Source organism: Crocodylus porosus, unplaced genomic scaffold (genome assembly GCF_001723895.1).
Source record: "Crocodylus porosus isolate Cpor-Errol unplaced genomic scaffold, CroPor_comp1, whole genome shotgun sequence".
Lineage (NCBI taxonomy): Eukaryota > Metazoa > Chordata > Crocodylia > Crocodylidae > Crocodylus > Crocodylus porosus.
Genome location: NW_017728886.1, coordinates 11,749,342 through 11,767,559, shown reverse-complemented (window position 1 = coordinate 11,767,559; position 18,218 = coordinate 11,749,342). Strand labels below are relative to the sequence as shown.

At 41.9% G+C, this 18,218-nt stretch overlaps 1 protein-coding gene across 2 annotated transcripts in view; it reads left to right on the top strand.

Moving 5' to 3' along the window:
• KMT2C (lysine methyltransferase 2C) overlaps window positions 1-18,218 on the top strand; it is a 287,322-nt gene that overhangs the window by 186,990 nt on the left and 82,114 nt on the right. For both annotated transcript variants that reach the window (XM_019530420.1, XM_019530412.1), the window contains exons 17-23: window positions 1,846-1,947; window positions 2,114-2,218; window positions 3,414-3,595; window positions 4,479-4,643; window positions 5,241-5,350; window positions 12,052-12,117; window positions 14,585-14,797. In XM_019530420.1, the coding sequence (XP_019385965.1) occupies window positions 1,846-1,947; window positions 2,114-2,218; window positions 3,414-3,595; window positions 4,479-4,643; window positions 5,241-5,350; window positions 12,052-12,117; window positions 14,585-14,797 (943 nt within the window). The remainder of the gene's footprint in view (window positions 1-1,845; window positions 1,948-2,113; window positions 2,219-3,413; window positions 3,596-4,478; window positions 4,644-5,240; window positions 5,351-12,051; window positions 12,118-14,584; window positions 14,798-18,218) is intronic.

Below are 18,218 nucleotides of genomic sequence, written 5' to 3'. Positions count from 1 at the left end.
GGTCCTCCCATGGTTCCCCCCATGGTTCCCTCCCCCCTCCTCCATCCTTTCCTCTTCCCCCACCAGCCCCTAATTACCAGTATGGAGTCTGGCTCCAGCTCCCTGCGGCGGCGAGCAGGGACTGCCCAAATCTCCAAATCTTTCTCCATATCTTTTCCTAATCAATTTGATGGCTTTGAATTGATTCAGACCTTTGTATTACTCTTCTGATTCAACTCGGAGATTCGGCCACTGAATCAGGCTGAAACTCTACCAAATCAAATCGGCACCCGAACCTTTGCACAGCCCTGCTGCTTCTGGTGGTAGACCATTATTCAAGTGAAAAGCAAGAATGTAGAATATCACCATCTTATCTTATCTCTGTTTTAGAGAAAATTTTCTGCTGTCATACACTGATAGTTCATCATTTAAGTCCTCCATTTAATACTGTACATAAAATGATGGAAAAGAGGAAAATTTAATTACAAATTATTGTTCAGGTATATCCTGACTTATCCAAGAAAAGCATGATATGTTTTTCAAATTTTCAAATTTTTATGCATTTCCTGGGGTCCATTTATTTTCTGTATATCACACTCACTTTGCATGGAGGGTAACTTTAATATACTCTACCAACCCTGTGAATTGCATAAAATAGTGAATTGTCTACCTTTGTTTGTTTCCTAGACAGTCTTCTGATGAAGGTTTATAAATTTTTTTGGCTTAATTTGGATACAGCACTTAGGTTCTTTTATATTTTATATAATTATATCAAATTATTTAATCAGAATAAATTAATGTAATAGTATGTTAATTGCAATTACAATATGAAAAGACCTTTTAAAGTTACTTATAGTATTTTCTGAAGAACTGTTTTTATGCCTAACTCATAGTCTTTAAATTCTAGTTTAATTTCAACTTTAGTCTAGTTTTATCATCTAGTCTCTATTTTAGTAAAGTAACACTGGCTTATTAAAACCTACAATTATGGGGAGTATTTTCCAATTAAAGGAAACTGTACTGAGTTATTCAAACACAAAAGCATTGCTTTAAAGGTTCTAATCTATCAGGGGCTCTTTTATTCTTTGTGCCTTCATTCAGTCGAGAACTCTTAAATTAATTTTTCCCCATTTTGTTAGGGTCAGGTTCTACAGAGTTAGATCCTATGTCATGTTTCCAACTCAGAGTAAATATTCAGAGACAAATTATAACATCCTATAAAAATCAGTTAATGAGAGCAGCTTCAAACCTTATTGTAGCAGGTACGGTCAGTCATTTCTACAGACACTTGGAGCTAAATTGAGTATTAAAAATGGTAAATAGCATGGAGTAGGTTGCTTCTGCTTCTTTGCCTTTCAATTTTTAGTATATGTTGTACCTTTAACAGTCAAGTGTGCTCTTAAGTGGACTGTAATTTTATATATCTTTTTAATAGATAGAAAAAATAGTGCATTGAACATATTCAGTGCATAAAACAAAGTGCATGTCTCAGCCTGCCCAGTGCCTGCTCTTTTCTTATATTTAGATCCCAGGACTACTGTAGTGCCCTACGGAGGAAGCCAGGAGGGAGCATTGCTGGGGAAGTAGTTTCTTTGCAATTAGATGATGATGATAAAAAGGGAACCTTCCCCAAGATGTAAAACGAATAAAAACAGGTGCAATATGGCCATTGGTATGGTAACTTCCAGGGAATACAGATTTTTATGGGTTGCCCCTTTGTGCTAATAATGTTTTAAATATTTTCTTAATATTTGTACTTTTTATGCAAGGCTGTAGGTATTTATAGCTTTGCAATCCAATGAAAAATATACACCTGAAGCTGTGAAAATATCTACATGTGATGCATGTGTTGTTGTCGTTTTGTAGGTCACAACTATGGATATTTCATCCAACAAAGAAGAAGAAGAAAACTCGATGCATAATACAGTTGTCCTGTTTTCTAACAGTGACAAATTCACTTTACATCAGGTTGGGACACCAATTACTCTCTGCTTGTTGTAATGAAAAAACAAATGAATGTCTTAGTTATGACTTGAATGATCTGAGTTAATTGCAGGGTATCTGTCTGGAGTCCCTGTGTGTTTCCAGAATCTAGCATTGAGCTGACTGAAATCTGCTTTCTCTTTCCTCCTAGGATATGTGCGTAGTTTGCGGGAGCTTTGGCCAGGGCGCTGAGGGCAGGTTGCTTGCGTGTTCTCAGTGTGGTCAGTGTTATCATCCATACTGTGTCAGTATTAAGGTGAGTGCTTCTGTCACACTCACATTCTTTTAAAGCATTGTTTTCATATTGTACTTGAAGAGCACCATGCTGCTTTCAGTTTTGTTGTAATTAAGGGAGTCATTAACGTGTTAAATATTCTTTGGCTAATGTGACCATTATTTGTATGCAACTTGTGAAAGACTTTAATTAAATGTCATTTTATAGTATGCATTGCCTCAAGAGAAATTAACCTTTTTTGTAATTTCACAGCCATAAATAGCACTGATTATCCAGCAGTTGGTTAAAATAACATTTTGAGATATTAGCTGAAAACTGAAATATAAGAAAAAAGAAAAAAAATTATACTGCATCTTCATTTACTAGGGCAGAAGGTTTAGTAGATTCAATTTGTCTGTTGGCTGTCAGAATTGACAGCAACTGGAGTAGTTAATTAATACATTTTACATTCATTAGTCTAGGAGAGAATGTGAGAAAATTAAATTTGAATGGTATGAGATGACTTAGCAAGCACATAATAAGCTATTTACTGCAACATATAAACTATAAACTGTCTGTTGCTCATTATATAAGTGCAGTTATGTAAAATGTGGGTGTCTTTTAACATATCACAGGGTTTAACTTCATTTTAAATGTCCTTTATGAAATGCTGCTTGCATGAGAAATTTGGTTTTGTACTCGGATCATAGCATTATTTCAAATATAATTGAAATGAACTGGTTTAAGTTGCAAAAACTCCCAAGTTAGTGCCAAAAAACAATTAGGAACCAAACAGGAATTTATAATGGGCTTGGTTTTGGCTTTACTGCAACCCAGAGGAAAAGGCAGCCTATAGTGGCACTTTGCCACGACTAACCTTGCAAGGCACTTGCTTCTCCCCTGCTCCTCCATGGGTGGGGTATAGGAATGCCAGTACAGCTGACTACGTCCCATTGTGTCATCAGAGCGAGGGCTATACCCAGTCCATTCCCCATTCTGCTCTTTTCCACCTTGCTGTAGAGGAAATACAGATAGTATTTTGCAAAGTTTGTTTCACTTGCTGCACTGCTGTCTGATATGGGTGGGTGGCGCAAAAGCAGAATCCTTATGCTTGCAACCCTGTCCTAACCAGATCACAATGTGGCATGGTGTTAGTTATTTTGAAGTAAATAATTTATATGATTAAAGTATATTCAGTGGTTTGGGAATAATTTGCCTGCTGCCTTGCCATCTGCAGATTACCAAGGTGGTGCTCAGTAAAGGCTGGAGGTGCCTGGAGTGCACAGTGTGTGAAGCCTGCGGGAAGGCTACAGATCCAGGAAGACTGCTTCTTTGTGATGACTGTGACATCAGCTATCACACTTACTGCCTGGATCCACCACTGCAGACAGTTCCAAAAGGAGGCTGGAAGTGCAAATGGTGTGTTCGGTTCCAGTGTTGGAAATAACTACTGTTGCCCCTCTTTCCATTGCATTTAATTTAAAACTAATACTTCACTTCTGTGTTTCCAATGTTAACACAGTTTTTCAGTCAGGGCAAACTTCTTTTTGAGGATAGGACAGAACAAAGCATTCAACATTTTAAATTTGATTGTAAACAAGTTATAATGGAAACTGTTATCGTTCATTAACATTATATTTCATGTGAAGGATGGTAGAATTCAGTGGCAATGCATAGGGGGTGCACGTGCACCCCCTGAGAGCACCAGTGCACCCACCGACCAGCTGTGCTTGCTGCTTATGTGACAGGCAGACGTGGCAGCTGGGAGCACCGGTGTCCCTCCTGAGAGTGCCAGTCGGGGAGCAGAAGCGCTCTTACGGAAGTGGCTGCAATGATCAGCCACCTTGCAGTCGGCTGCGGGGGTACCCCTTCCCCTCCCGGTCAGTGAGATCGGCCACGGGGGGGATCTCGCAGGGGGACCCTGACTAAGGTGGCGCCAGGTGCCCGTGGTAGAATTAAAACTAAGCAAAAATGTTCAGCTGAAACCTTTTAAGCCTAAAAATGCTGATTCTGGGATTCCGAAAGGTCTTGAAATATCTCATGAACTGCTTCATTCTGAAGAAATCCAGGAAAAAAAAATCACGAAACCCAATACAGTCTTTCTGTCTTGAGAATTTCACATTTTGATTTTCTCATTTGACGAAATGTTTTTCTTTTCTCCCCTTCCCAAGAACTGTCAGCAGCCCCAAGCACCCCATTAGTTGTTCACCCAGCTCCGGGAAGGGCCGTTTTCAGCACACAAAATAAATATGCTTACTCCATCCCTCAGGTGTTAAGAGAGCTTTTCATTCATGTTTTGCAGGTGTGTTTGGTGCAGACACTGCGGAGCAACTTCTCCTGGTCTAAGATGTGAATGGCAAAATAATTACACACAGTGTGCTCCATGTGCAAGTTTATCTACCTGCCCAATCTGCTATCGCAATTACAGGGAAGAAGAGCTCATCATTCAGTGCAGGCAGTGTGATAGGTAAGGACATCTGACACCTTACGGATTTTTTTTCCATCTTAGGACACATTTTAAGTCTTTTCTTTAATAATGTATAGTCCTAAAGAGAAAAGAATGGGATTTTGAAGACCACAGGGTTTAGGATTCGAAAGTCTTTCTCAGCTATGCTTCAAGTTTACGGTGCGAGTCCAGGCAAATTATTTAATTTCTCTGTGCCTCAGTTTCCCCTTTGTAAGAAGTGATAGCATTTGCTTACTGCGCTTATTTGCTGTTGTGAAATTAAATTGATAAATATGTTCCATTGTATCAAATAAAAATGAAATAAAGGACATCACATTTACAAGTGGAGTGACATTAAAATATGCTTTTCAGAGGAATGAGGTTTCATGGCGTTTCTTTTTGTATGGGGAGATCTATAATCTGATCACGTGTACACAATATTTAAGCGCACACACAGGACTTAACATCCTGTGAGAGCATGAATCATCATTGCTTCTCCCTAAAGTAATCTATACTATATATTAGTTACCACAGAAACCATATATTGATATTTGGGTCTCTTAGGATGCCACACATTTCCTCTAAATTGTATTTTTTTCCCCCCCACTTAATTTCTAGATGGATACATGCAATCTGTCAGAGCTTAAATACAGAGGAGGAAGTGGAAAGCATAGCTGATATGGGTTTTGACTGTACCATTTGTAGGCCATACATGCCAGCAACAAACAGTAAGTGGACAATTGAAACCAGTGGGAGACTGTCATTAGTGCACACTATAATTGAATGGGTGCGGGAACATTTTACAGTTCTGTGCTTGAGTTGATGGAGATTGGACCACTGCTGAAGGGAGAGATTCTCTTTGTTTAAGGGGCAGCTTGTCTCTAGTCTTTTAGCACCTCCTGGGGACTGGCTGCAAGTGCACCACTTTGGCACCAGATACGATTCGCCGTATTATTGTAAGTTGAATCCTGTGGTATACAGGGGAGTATAACCATTTCAACTGAAATTCGTTATGCAAGTATCCATAAACTTTGGGAGAGCCAGAGATCTTTTGCAAGCCGTGGTAATGGAAAGGTGGAACACAGCTCAGCTGAGGTGGGAGAAATGAAGGCTTGTTCTTTAAAGACGTGATCTGCAGAAGAATCCCTTCTTCAGGTTCCACACAGAGCAAAGCTCACGTCTCTGAGTGCTTTCAAATCGCTGAAGGATCAGTAGTGGTAGGCAGACAGTATGTGACACTCCTTCTGCCTTAGAAAATAACTGGCCACTGGTGTCGTGGCCTCATTGGCAAGAAACTTATGTCCAGTTCTTGCTTGAGTCCATGAAAGATCTCTCTGCAGGAACTGCTCTGTTCTGGCTCTGAGTAAATTGTTCTCCCTCAGTTCAAATGGGTATCCTTTTCTCATCAGCCTTGTCTTTCTTCCCACTACAAGTGAAGCATGGCTTTTATTGAATTCACTGCTTTCTTTGATGCCTTATACAATGTGAATCTACCATATCAAGACCTCCAGGAACCTGGGGTTTTAGGTTTTCTGTCTCCCGAGTATAGCAGCTTGCTCTGAGTGAGGGTTTTTTGTTTTGTTTTGGGTGTTTTGTTTGTTTGGTTTTTTTTTTGGGGGGGGGGTTGCTTAATTTGATTGAGTTAACTGTCGGCACTTCAAACTTTAAACAGTTTACATGAGGGATAGCATCCTGGTGTGTTTTCTCTGTGTCACCACCTTGAAGTTTCTGCTTCAGAGTTTGGTGCTTTAACACTGAATTGGCACTGCTTCAAATCTCCAGAAGCACAGCATGCTTTCATGCTCAGTGTAACTCTTGCTTGTCTGGTTTCTTTCTGGCCATCATAGTCTCTTTTGACAGTACACAGGAAGGAAGTTGAGTGAATGGCTTCAAGAAATGCTGATACAGCAGAAAGAAGTCGGTCAGAAATTAGGTTGCTGCTGCATCTGGTGGGTAGGAGTTCGGTACAACATGAAGCCTGTGTTTGAGGTCTGCCTGGAGAAGTCTGTGGAGCATGCATGACCCTTCAGGGCAGGCATAGGCTCATGAACGAATGCTAGTAGTTGTAGCCTACTGGCATGACCTGGAAGTTCATATGCTCTTGTATATATGGGTGATCGACTAATGTTGTGGAATATGTCAAAGTATACAGTTTATCACCTTTGGAGGCTAGAAGAACTTGGGTTTATCAAAATCCGTCCTGGAGAGATCTCTCTCCACCAAATTCAACAGAGGCTTCCCATGTAGAGAAAACAAAAATTTGGGGGCACTGGTATGCATGGCAAAGACCATGTAACATGTAATAAGCTTGCTTTTCTGAGCTGGCAGGGTTTCATTTTACAAGGTCATTTAACACCCATAATCTCTGAGACCAGAAGTGCTTCAGAAACAAAGTTCAGTTTAGGCCCCGTGCAGGCCCTGAGTTGAACCTGGCTCCACATCTGCATGTACCACTTTTGCTTGGATTTGGCTTTAAGGACAGGAAGCCACTACAGCAGACCTAGTCTCTGAAATATGGTTTCCCAAACTATGCTAGCATCTTCAGCTTTATTTCTTATCAGAAAGTATCTTGTTCTAGTTTGCCACTTATTTTTAAAAAAAAATCAGAATATATCCTTTGAGGCTCCATTTGACTCCTTTTTGTAACTGGAGATGCATCACTTCTCAACTGTGCATGTGTACTTGCAGACACATAAGTGTAAATATGTATTTCTGTGTGTGCATATCAATATAGGTTTATATTTAATATACATGATAAATCTTAAACTTTCATTACCCCTTTTCAGAATCTCTAAGCAAATGGTTCTCAGCCTTTCTAGATTCAAGGCACCCTTCTGAAACTTACAAAAATTTAGCAGCACCCCATTAAAAACTAGTTTATATATAGAATGCATATTATAATATAAGCAATATAATTTTATTAATACATTAGTAATTAATTAGATCATTATAATGTTATCTGCAGCATTGTCACTTGCAGCCAGGTGGAACTGCACCTCCCACCGCCTGCGGAGGCAGATCAGGAAGTGGCTGTAGCAGAAGCATGTGCTCTTGCAGCAGCTGTTCCTGGTCCAACTCTCCACGGTGTCTCCTGGAAACAGAGCCACACAGGGCAGCTGGAACTGTCCCATGCACCTGTTTTCAGGAGACACGTTGGAGCCAAACTGAGAAGTGGCTGCAGCAAAAAAGCATGCTGGGTTGCATTACATTATGCAGATAGGCATGCTGTTTCGGCTGCAGCTCTTTCCGCCTTGGCTCTGACATGCCTCCTGAACTTGGAGGCACATGGGGCAGTTCTGCATGTTGGCAGCCTCAGCCTGGAGATAAGTGCCACTGCTGCCAGGTAGAACCGACCCACCCTGGCAGGTTCTCACAGCTCCCTGGGGTACCATAATTCTCTGGTTGTGAGAGCCACTGCTCTCACAATTTACAGTTATTAAAGTACACAGTTATCTATAAGTTATAATGCAGGTGCGCGTCACACATTGCTTTTCTTTTTCTTCTTGCCTACTTCAGTGCTTTCCTTGCTGCTTTTTTAATTTTGAGTTCTCACAAGGGCTGCTTGGTTTCAGAGTGAGAACACTGGGCATATGATGAAATTAAAGTTGGGAAAGTTAGTTATGATTGTAGTTCTGTGTCTTTGGAGATACACTGTCACAGGATTCTCATTCACTCATCACACATCTCTGTCCCAAATTAGGGCTCTGACCTGGCATGCATTTGCTTTCCACCGGCAAGAAGAGCGAGTATGTTCAGGTGTTGCAAAACACATTTTTTTTCTTGTTTGGTTAGTTAGTTTGTTGAACAGCTTGCTTTTCTCCTACAATTTAGGAAGTTATTGGAAAGCTGCAGCTGAGGGGATAGGAGATATTAATGTAAGATGGATTAGGACAGGGTGGATTTTGTGCAATGGATTCCATTACCTCTACTCCAGACGGCAAAAAACCCACATTTTTGGCTAGGGCAGCTCTGGTCTGTCTCCGTGCAGGAGCAGGAGACCCGAAAGGGAGAAACTTGCAAGATCATTTTTTTCTGAGCAGAAATAAGGATGTATAATTTTTCCTTCTTCGGTGTGTATAGCTATCTAGAGCCAAAGAATGATAGTCTCCCCAGGCAAATATGTCACAAACCTGTCATCTGTCTTATTCCTTAGGTTATAATCAGACACTCTCGGTCTCCTAGTCTCTTGAAATGACTGATATTTTGAAAGTTGTAATCTCTGATAAAGGTTTAATGTAAACTTGTTTTTAACGTAAACTATTTAATGTAAACTCTTGTTTTTAATGCAACCTCAACATGTAACGTGTAAGTGGCTTGGCATGCTTGCGTATCTAGACTATTCGTGAAGCTGCATTAGAACTTTTTCATTTGCAGTCAGTCTGCATGTACTACAGTATATGGGACACACAGCTGACCTAGTATTGAATGGCAACCTTTTACTTTAGCTTTTGAATTTCTAATAATGTGCTTGGCACTTTTAAATTTATAATTTGCCACTAACTAGCCTACTTAGAAACAAGCAAATTGCCTTGACGTACAAACATACTCTGTTGCCCAATCCATAGTCCTCCTTTCTTTGGCAAATACTTAAAAAGTAGCCTTGTGCCATCTGTCTAACTTGTCAATAGTACGTGTATATTTACTGCCAGGTTTGCCTTTGCTTTCTCCTCATTCAGACATCATCATTCTTATCTGTACAACTGACCTTTCTTTATAGGGATAGTGGTTCCTCTGCCCCCCGTATTCTCCTTAACTACACTGCAACCTTTGTCTTTATGAACTGTTCTACCACTTTGAATCACTTTCAGTGTCTGTTTCCTTCCTGTCGTGTTGATTCTTCTGTCTCAAATCATTCCCCCCCTTTCTCAGTGATGATGGCTCACCTCTAACTGAGACTGCAGTTCTCTATGGTGACTTACAAGTCTAATTTGGCAACTTGTTCTACCTTTTTCTGGCTTCTCACTTCCTCATCCTCATAACCTTTATCACTTTCTTGTTAACTCTGCATGGCTTTCACCATATTTAAGTGCACCTTCCTAGACAGCCCCTTTGTTTTTGCTCCCCCCTGCCCCGCAAGTGAATTTGCAAGTTGAGTTTACTTCAGTGAAATAATTCCTGCTTGTCAAGGAGACTATCCTTGGAGACCACCTTTCTGTCTCTCCTTAGCTCAGGTCTTCCACATCCATTCTCCTTGTCACTGATTTAATCTGTAATCTGAACCCTTCTTATCTCCTTTATCAGTCAGTCTGTTTATTGTCACCTTCAAATTGTGGCTTGTTTGTGCCACTGCCCTGACTTCACTTTCACCATTGCCACCATCAGCTGTTTGACTGCTGTGTCTCTGTCTTGCAAAATCTCCAAAATCCCTGATGCTCCAGCTTGGGGCTGAATTCCACCGCCTGTTGCCTCATTTTAGCAAATATAAATATCGAATCATCCCACTCTAAGCCACTGTTACTGATTTCCTATTTACCTTTAGGATCCAGGTCAGAATTGCCCTTTTGGTTTCAAAAAGCTGTCCAGTCAAACCAGAGTAAGATGAGGCCTTGCTCTGCTTCCCTTCCCACACCACTCACAACCATCGCCTCCTTTCTGTCTTTTCAGCTAGTCTAAGTGAAGCAGTAGTAAATATCTTCCTACAGTATCTGTAGGAAACACAGGTTTCCTGTTTTACCTCTGCCTCATCATTTCAGCAGCTCTTTCTGAATTTTATGTTTAGATTTATTTTTTTCTTTTCATTTCCTTCCCTTGTGCTTGTCTCCTCTTTAATTTCTTCTGTCCTCCTTTTGACTGATTAATCACACACAGTCTTTAGCTAGTCATTTTCTGTCATTTATACCATGTAATTTGATAATATTTGTGGAAGGTATACTATATAAACTAATGTTGTATCATATAGGTGTAAAATATGGAGATAATTTTAGGGGATGCTTTTTGTTTATTGAAACCAAAGTTTCGCTTGTCTGCTTTGCTGTTTTTGATGGGGAAATCCTTTTCTTTTTCTTTTCTTACACATCAATTCTTTGTTGCATTGAGAAATTAAAAACAAAGGAGCTGCTTATGTGGCAGCTTTGCATGTTTTTGCTTGTCATACTGAATAATAGCTTTTTTGTTTTTAGTGCTAGGTTATACTCTGTTAATAAGAGCATCTGAGCTGACTTCAGGTTTTGTAATACTGCATGGGAAAAGAAGCTGTCTCTCAAGTACTGCTTAGATCCCTAAGCAAGTAGAGGCTGCTCCATTATCTTTCATCTATTCCTTTTGCATGGCCTTCTAGGATTGTAGTAATTCTGGAGGCCATGGAAACCTGAACAGCTGCTGAGGACCTAGTTGGAGAGGAGGGTCACAAATATATAATACATGTAAAAAGCTTTTTCTTTACCAAAATGTTATCTGTAAACTGTGCGTATGTAGCACCAGAACTATGCATGGTTCTTCACCAGGTCTGATCTAAATTGCTGACAGTGGGACAGCAATCAAAGCAGAAACCATCTCTGTTCTTCTCTGGATGTGCTTCTCTGAAGCCACCAGCCTAATTTGCAGATCGAGCTTCTTCCTATTCACTTTTATCCGAACTCCCGTCTTAGAATTTCACACAGCTTCAATTTCTCCCAGTCACTCTACATATATATTGTACAAGAAGTCTGACAAAATAAAATACAGGGGATCTCACACGTGAGAATCCTTGGAGATGTTTGTTGGGCAACCAGTGACCAAGTGTTCCTCTGAGGAGCCTTTGAAAGGAAATGAATCCCTGTTGTCTGATTCCTTCTCTGCAGTTAGGTTGGCAAACTTCGGTGTCTTCTAGAAGTCTTCCAGAAGGACTGCCTGGTGATCAGAAAGATCCATTTTATGTATTTGCACTGGATGCATTAGTTGGGACCCACTGTGTGCGCCGCATATTAGCACTGTACTTTCCCAAGTGTCACTCTGATCTCCTTGCCCTGCCCAGTCTGCTGCTCTGTCTTCTGCTCCCTGTCTACTGTTCTGCTGCTGCTTCTTTCCGTGTGCTCCCTGCCTGACTTTGTTGCTTTGCTTTCTGCTTCCTGCCCTAGCTGCCTTTGTGCTGCCTGTCCTCTCCCTGACCTGCCATGTACCTCACACAGAGGCTGCCTTTGCCCATGGGCACTCAGGTCGACCACCTCTGAGTTAGGAGATGGTCAGCTAATGACATAGTCTTCATACCAGATTGGGGCCTACAAAATCTGAGGGCCTCAGTTATACCAGAGTTGTTCTGTATCCATTTTTTCTATTAAGCTGGGAATATGACCTAAGTAACCATTTTATTGTTAAGATTCTAGCAAATGTTGTCAACAATATAAAATAGAAAGTTTAACAAAAATGTTTGACAGCTGACAATGTCACTCTGAATCAGTTCTCTTAACACATGAACTACATTGACTGACATTAATTTCCTTTTATCTTTCAGTGCCTTCCTTAGATGGCTGTGACTCATCAGTTGGAGTTCAGATGGTTTCAAAATCAAAAGAACTAGGTAAATGTTTTAAATGCATTTTTTTTATTAGCTAGCGTAATTTTAGAGAATATTTTGTAGTGAATATCAAATTTGTTTCCTCTATAATTTATCCATAGTTACAGCATTAATAACGTTTAGTTACTGTGCAGCAGTGTACTGGTTACTGTTTCCCTTGCCCTTCTTTTTTTTGCCCTTCTACTGTCTGTCAAAACCACTTTCCCAGTAACTTAAATGAGTCGCCAATAATGCAAAAAAGGTAAACGCTTGCTTAACTTTAAGCTCACGAGTAAACAATAAATACTACCATTAATAAGTGCTCCTGATTCAAGTCAGTAGGGCTATTTACATGTTTAAGGTTGTCTGACTGAACAGTCAGACCTGTAAGCTGTTGAGGGCAGGGATCCAAGTTCCTGCATTTCAAAAGTGCATAGCACAAGGTGGCTCCAACCTTGACATAGGTTTAGGTAATTATTATTTATATACAGTATTGACTAGAGGCTTTGGTCACGTCAAAGCTTCATTGTATCCAGTATTCATTGAAATGTATAAAAGTGTTTTTGCTTCAAATATTTTCTAGTCTTCAAAAGAGTTTATAGATTGTAAGTCTGGAAGGGGATGTTGGAAGATCATCGGATCCAGCCCCCTTCACCAAGCAAGAAAATAATGTAGATTAATAATATGTAATGATATAATCTAATGTGTTGCATAATATAATATATAAAACTAAAACTTGTTTGTAAAGCATTATATATACATGTTTGGGTTGTACATATACTGTGCCATGTTACTTGAGAGAACTTATGTAAATCTTGGCTACATTTTGGGATAGATAAAGATTTGTAGAGACTATGTTACCAAGCCAATAATGAATTGGCTACTAGAGCTCTGCGAAATGACACCATTTCGTTTTGACTTCCATTTCGAAGGGACAGTGTTTTGTTTCTTCATTTCATTTCATTTCTAAGTGCTATTCCATTTTGTTTCATCAAAGCTGTTTTGACATGTTTCAACATTTCACCCATAGGCTATAATGGGGAATCATGAAAATGCCTATAACTTCGTCATTTTAAGCCTGATTCAGATGGAAATTGCAGGGACGGTAGCCCCTTCGGAGGGCAAGTTTCAAGATATAGGTGCAGGGGTTTCTGGGAAACTGCACCTCAAACTGTTCTGAGCAAAACTCATATCACTTGCTGGCAGAAGGCTCCTGCTGCGGGGCACGAGCCCCCAGATCTGCACATGCCGCTGCCAGCTGGAACCTGAACAGACCCCCCAGCTCCTGGTTCAATTCCCCAGCTCTTCATGGGGGGTGCAGGACCCCATATTTGCGCACTGGGTTTCAGCAGGCAGCTGCTGCTGTTTCAGTTGCAGGCTGCTGACACCCCACACACAGATCGGGGGCCTGCATCCCCGCCCCCCCCCGGGAAGAGCTGGAGAAATGATCAGAGAGCTGAGGGAAGGAATCAGAAAGCTGGGGAATCGAACAGGGAGTTAGAGGTCAATATCAGATCAGTCCTTCCCCCCCTTATACCACCTCTTCCCCCTCCCTCTCCTTTGTTTCTGTTTAGCTGCTGCAAGTCTGGCTTCCAAACTCAAAACGTTTCAAATGCCCTCGTTTTATTTTGAAGCTGTTTTGAAGCCTTTTGTTTTGTTTCGATTTTGCTGTCGCTGTTTCGAGCTCGGAACGCATTGAACCAGCTTCAAAACAAAACACCCTTCAAAATTTCACGCAGCCCTATTAGCTACAGAGATCAGAAACGTTATTTAATTGTTGGGCTTTGCTTCATTTGTATAAGTGTTTGAACTTGTATACTGATGTAGCTCTGATTGAGTTAGTCAAGGATCCTGTGTCCTCTTTGAGATCTAGGGGCTGTTAGCAAGTGCTTATCAGCAGACCTTAATTGTCTGCTCCCAGCTTAGGAGAGAGGCCACCAGCAGATCTGGGTCTAATTACTGCCTTTACCTGAATCTAGTCTGTTCTTCATATCTCTGAAGGTAATGTTTCCCACCTTACAAGAAATACTGGGAAGATAAAACTTAGTATAAGTGTGTGATGTTTTGCACTGATGAGGGCCATCTAAGGACCTAGATTGATTGACAGGCAACAGAGACCAAAACTATATAAAGTACGGTCTATGCAAGTATGTCACAGGGCCAATACAGATCTGGATGCATTACAAATTGTCAACTGTCATAATACAAACAATTCTTTTTAGTAAGTGTTTGTAGTTTGTCCATGTCATGTAACAATATAGTGCATTGTTGCAGGGTTTGACATCAGACTGTAAATTATAAAGGGTGTAATTTATAAGGTAGTGTCAGGTGCCTCTGTATTATTTATACCAATTTCCTCAAGTTCTAAAACTAGTATCTCTCACCTTTTGATATGCTTGTGGTTAACTCTTTAAATCCCTGTTTACAAAAAGTTATCCATGCCTTATAGGTTATATTTTACATTCCCATTACCCTTCTTATAACTTTTTAGACCCTCCGAAGACATATACCCAGGATGGAGTCTGTTTGACGGAATTGGGGATGTCTCAGTTGCAGAGCCTAACTGTTACAGTACCAAGAAGAAAACGGACAAAACCAAAGCTTAAATTGAAGATTATAAACCAGAACAGTGTGGCTGTGCTACAGACACCACCAGATATCCAATCAGAGCACTCAAGGGATGGAGAGATGGACGACAGTAGAGGTAATGCTCCATGTGTGCCGTGTTTCTTGTTTGAACGTGTGTGTTTCAGTAGATGTATATATTGTATCCTTGGCTGTTTTTGTGTTTCAGTGCAGTACTGTTTGGCTAAAAGAAGGACTAATTAGACAAAACCTGGCTTGTCAGTGTTCATATCAGTCCATTTCAAGGGGAAGGACCTAATAGCCTTTTTTTCCATGTGTCATACCTCTTATGTGGAAACCACCTTATTTAAGGCCAGCAACTTGGGGAGTGTGGATTGTGTGGTCAAACTGTGCTAGTTTATGTAGAATCCACTATACATACTGATTAATATGTTGTGGAATATAATCTTGCTAACCCACAAGTGTGAAAGTCATCAGATAAGTAACACAGGTGTCTGTTACAAGTGGTATGTCGGCACACCACCTCATCATAGTCTAAAGTGCTTTCTGTTTATACAACATTGCCTTGTTGTTAATCAGATTAAATGCCATGAGAAGCTTTTTGTAGATATAGAGAGTGCTTGAGATAGCAGAGTGGCTTAACCATTGGTGTAGTTTCCATGTTCAGTTGTTGATATAAGCAAGTGTTCTGTTGGAATATCCTTAAATGTAGTCTGCTCTTGGCTGGAAGAAATGTGTGGAGTTTTTGTGTGTTTGTTTAAGATCTCTAAAGTTAATGGAGTAGTCACTTTTCTCTTGCCTCCTTTCCAATTCAAAGAGATTAAGGCTAGGAGGAGATGACAGGCGACAGGTTTAAAGCTAACAAGACAAAGTCCTCTTTTATACAGAGCATAGTTAACTTGTGGAGGTTGTTACTTTAGGAGATTACAGAAGATAGATTGTATACGCAGGTTCAAAGAGGGACTATCCAGATTTATGGATGATAGCTATTAAATGGAACAGCCAGGGAAGCATCTCGGCCTAATGATGGTGGATGCCAATGAAGGTGATAGATCACCCTAAACCAGGGGTGGCCAAAATCCAGTCCATCAAGGGATTTTATCTGGCCTGTGGTATGTCCCTTAGCCCTACCCAGGCTGTGGTGCATGTGGCCGGTCCCTCTACCCCTGGACATGCAGCAGGACGAGGGCAGTGTAGCAGCGGCAGCTCCTTCCAGCTGCTGCTGCTAGTATTGTCACTGGTGATGGACCTGGCCTTGCTGCCCAGGCACCCTGGCCCATACACCCCATACCCATCACCAAGATTGCCAGGCAAGCAGGGACCCCACAGGCAGGGCGTGCTCAGCCAGGTGGATGGGATAGGGCCTCAGGCAGGTGGGGAGCAGCTTCCAGAAGCAGAACAGACAGGATCTGGAGGTGGGGACAGCGCAGGACAGAAAAGCTAAGCAGATGAACACAAGCTCAAGCTTGTCCTTGCTTGGCTGATTCCTCTACCCCTGCTGCCCAGTCCCTCTGCAAGGAGGTCAGCACTGTAATATATACATTTATTTTTGAAATTGGGTGCCAGTGTATTCACTTTAAGCTATGGAGGGGTGCACTGAGTCCAAAAAAAATTGAGAATCATCACAGTGCATAGATATTGCCTGCTCCTTCAGCTAGCCACTGGGACTCTTGAACAGTCGTGCCCTTCCCAAGTGCATACACACTCTGGAAGTTCCCCTTTGGCAGCTGCTGTCGAATGCTAGTACTTCTGGTGACAGAAGTAGTCCCTTGTCTGACCTCCTATATTATCATAGGCCCTTACATGTCACCTTGTTAACGTTTTATGGAGCAACAACTTGTATAAAGCACCAGGAGGCATCTCATTTTAGTGTACAGCCATAAGGAGATGCAGAATCAACCATTTCCCTTCATAGGTTGTTCCAGTAGTTAATCACTCTCAGGCTATGAACAGACCTCACATTTGCGCTGGAAGAAACCATTTTGTACAGGAACAAAATGCAGTCATTCAGATGTCTGTGTGTTGTCCCAGGACAAACCTTAAGAAGGTTCATGGGATGAGCAGTGCTGGAAGTGTCTCAGGATATCACAGCAGTGCATCTGAACATTTGTCCCAGGATTGCTTTATTGAACCAGTGGCAGAAAAGTGATAGTGCATTCAGCCACTCGCTAAACCTTGATTTGAGGGCGATTCTTGTACTTACCAGTCCTGGGACTTTTCTGTTTTGGGACAAACACAGGCACAGCTTGTTTTGGAGACAAACGCAACATCTGTTCCTAACCTCGGTGTTACAGTCTATGCCTGTTTCCCACTTGAGGTTATCTGGCTTGTCCCTGTGGTGTCTTTTTTCCAATAGATAAAGAACCCTTTAATACCCTGTATTTTCTACTTGTAAAGGTACTTATGCACCGTAATCAAGCCTCCACTCAATCCTTTTTTTGATAATATAACAAGATAGAAAGATATAAAATATAATAGCCACAGCATGTGTGTGAAGCAGGAAGATCTACCTTTGTTTTGCTTTCAGGTCTTACCGTTTCATCTTCATTCGTTCATTAAACAACTGAGATGCCTTTAAAAATCTTAGTAGGCTTGCTTTTGAAAAACATAGGCTTGCTTTTGAAACTTAGGCATGTTACAACCATGTCTTTTGTTAATATTTGTAGAACTGCACTTCAAAAAGAAACTAGAGAAAAGGTAGGGTAGTTTAGCAACTCCATGTGCTGTTGCATATAGAGTCTTTCTGGGACCCAAGCAAATTTGGCACAGAAGTGTTGTAGAAATGACTGTTTAAATCAGGGGTGGGCAAAATACAAACCATGGGCTGGATCCAGCCAATGGAGGAAGTTTGACCGGCCTGTGAGAAGGTTGCTTGGTCCTACCTGGCCCAGGCGCTGCCCAGTCATGCCACATCCTGCTGCTTCGTAGGCACGCAGTAGGGCCGGGGCAGCTCCGTGGCTGGACTCCCTTTCTCAGCACCCCAGGCAGCAGCAGCTCCTTCCAGTTGCCACTGCCACTGGCCCCGGCCCTGCGGTACCAGCGAGGACCCGCGCATGCAGCCCCAACCCGGCATGCCCCGCTTCTGCTCCAGACTTGCCTGTCCAAGCTCAGCAGTGGCAGCAATGGAGCCCAGGCAGAAACTGTTGCTCAACGTGGGGGGAAAGCAATCCCTGCCCCTCACTGCTTCCGGGCAGTTCTTGATGCAGCCACCCAGGGCCCGCACCACACCAGGCTGCCCTGCATCATCACTGCCTGGGTTGCCCTGTGGCTACTCTGCACTGTCACTGCTGCTGCGCTGGGCAGCCCAGGGTTGGTGGTGACAGTGGCAGGACAGCCCGGCATGGCGTGGTGTGGGCTCCGGGTGGCTACACCAAGAACTGTCCAGCAGCAGCAAGGAGGAGGGGCCACTTTTCCCCCATGCCAAGGAATAGTTTCTGCCCGGCTGCTGCTGCTGAGCCTGAATAGGTGAGTCCGGGGCAGGCGTGGGGCATGCTGAATTTGCACAGAAATGCGGGGGGAGGGGGACATATGCCCCACTA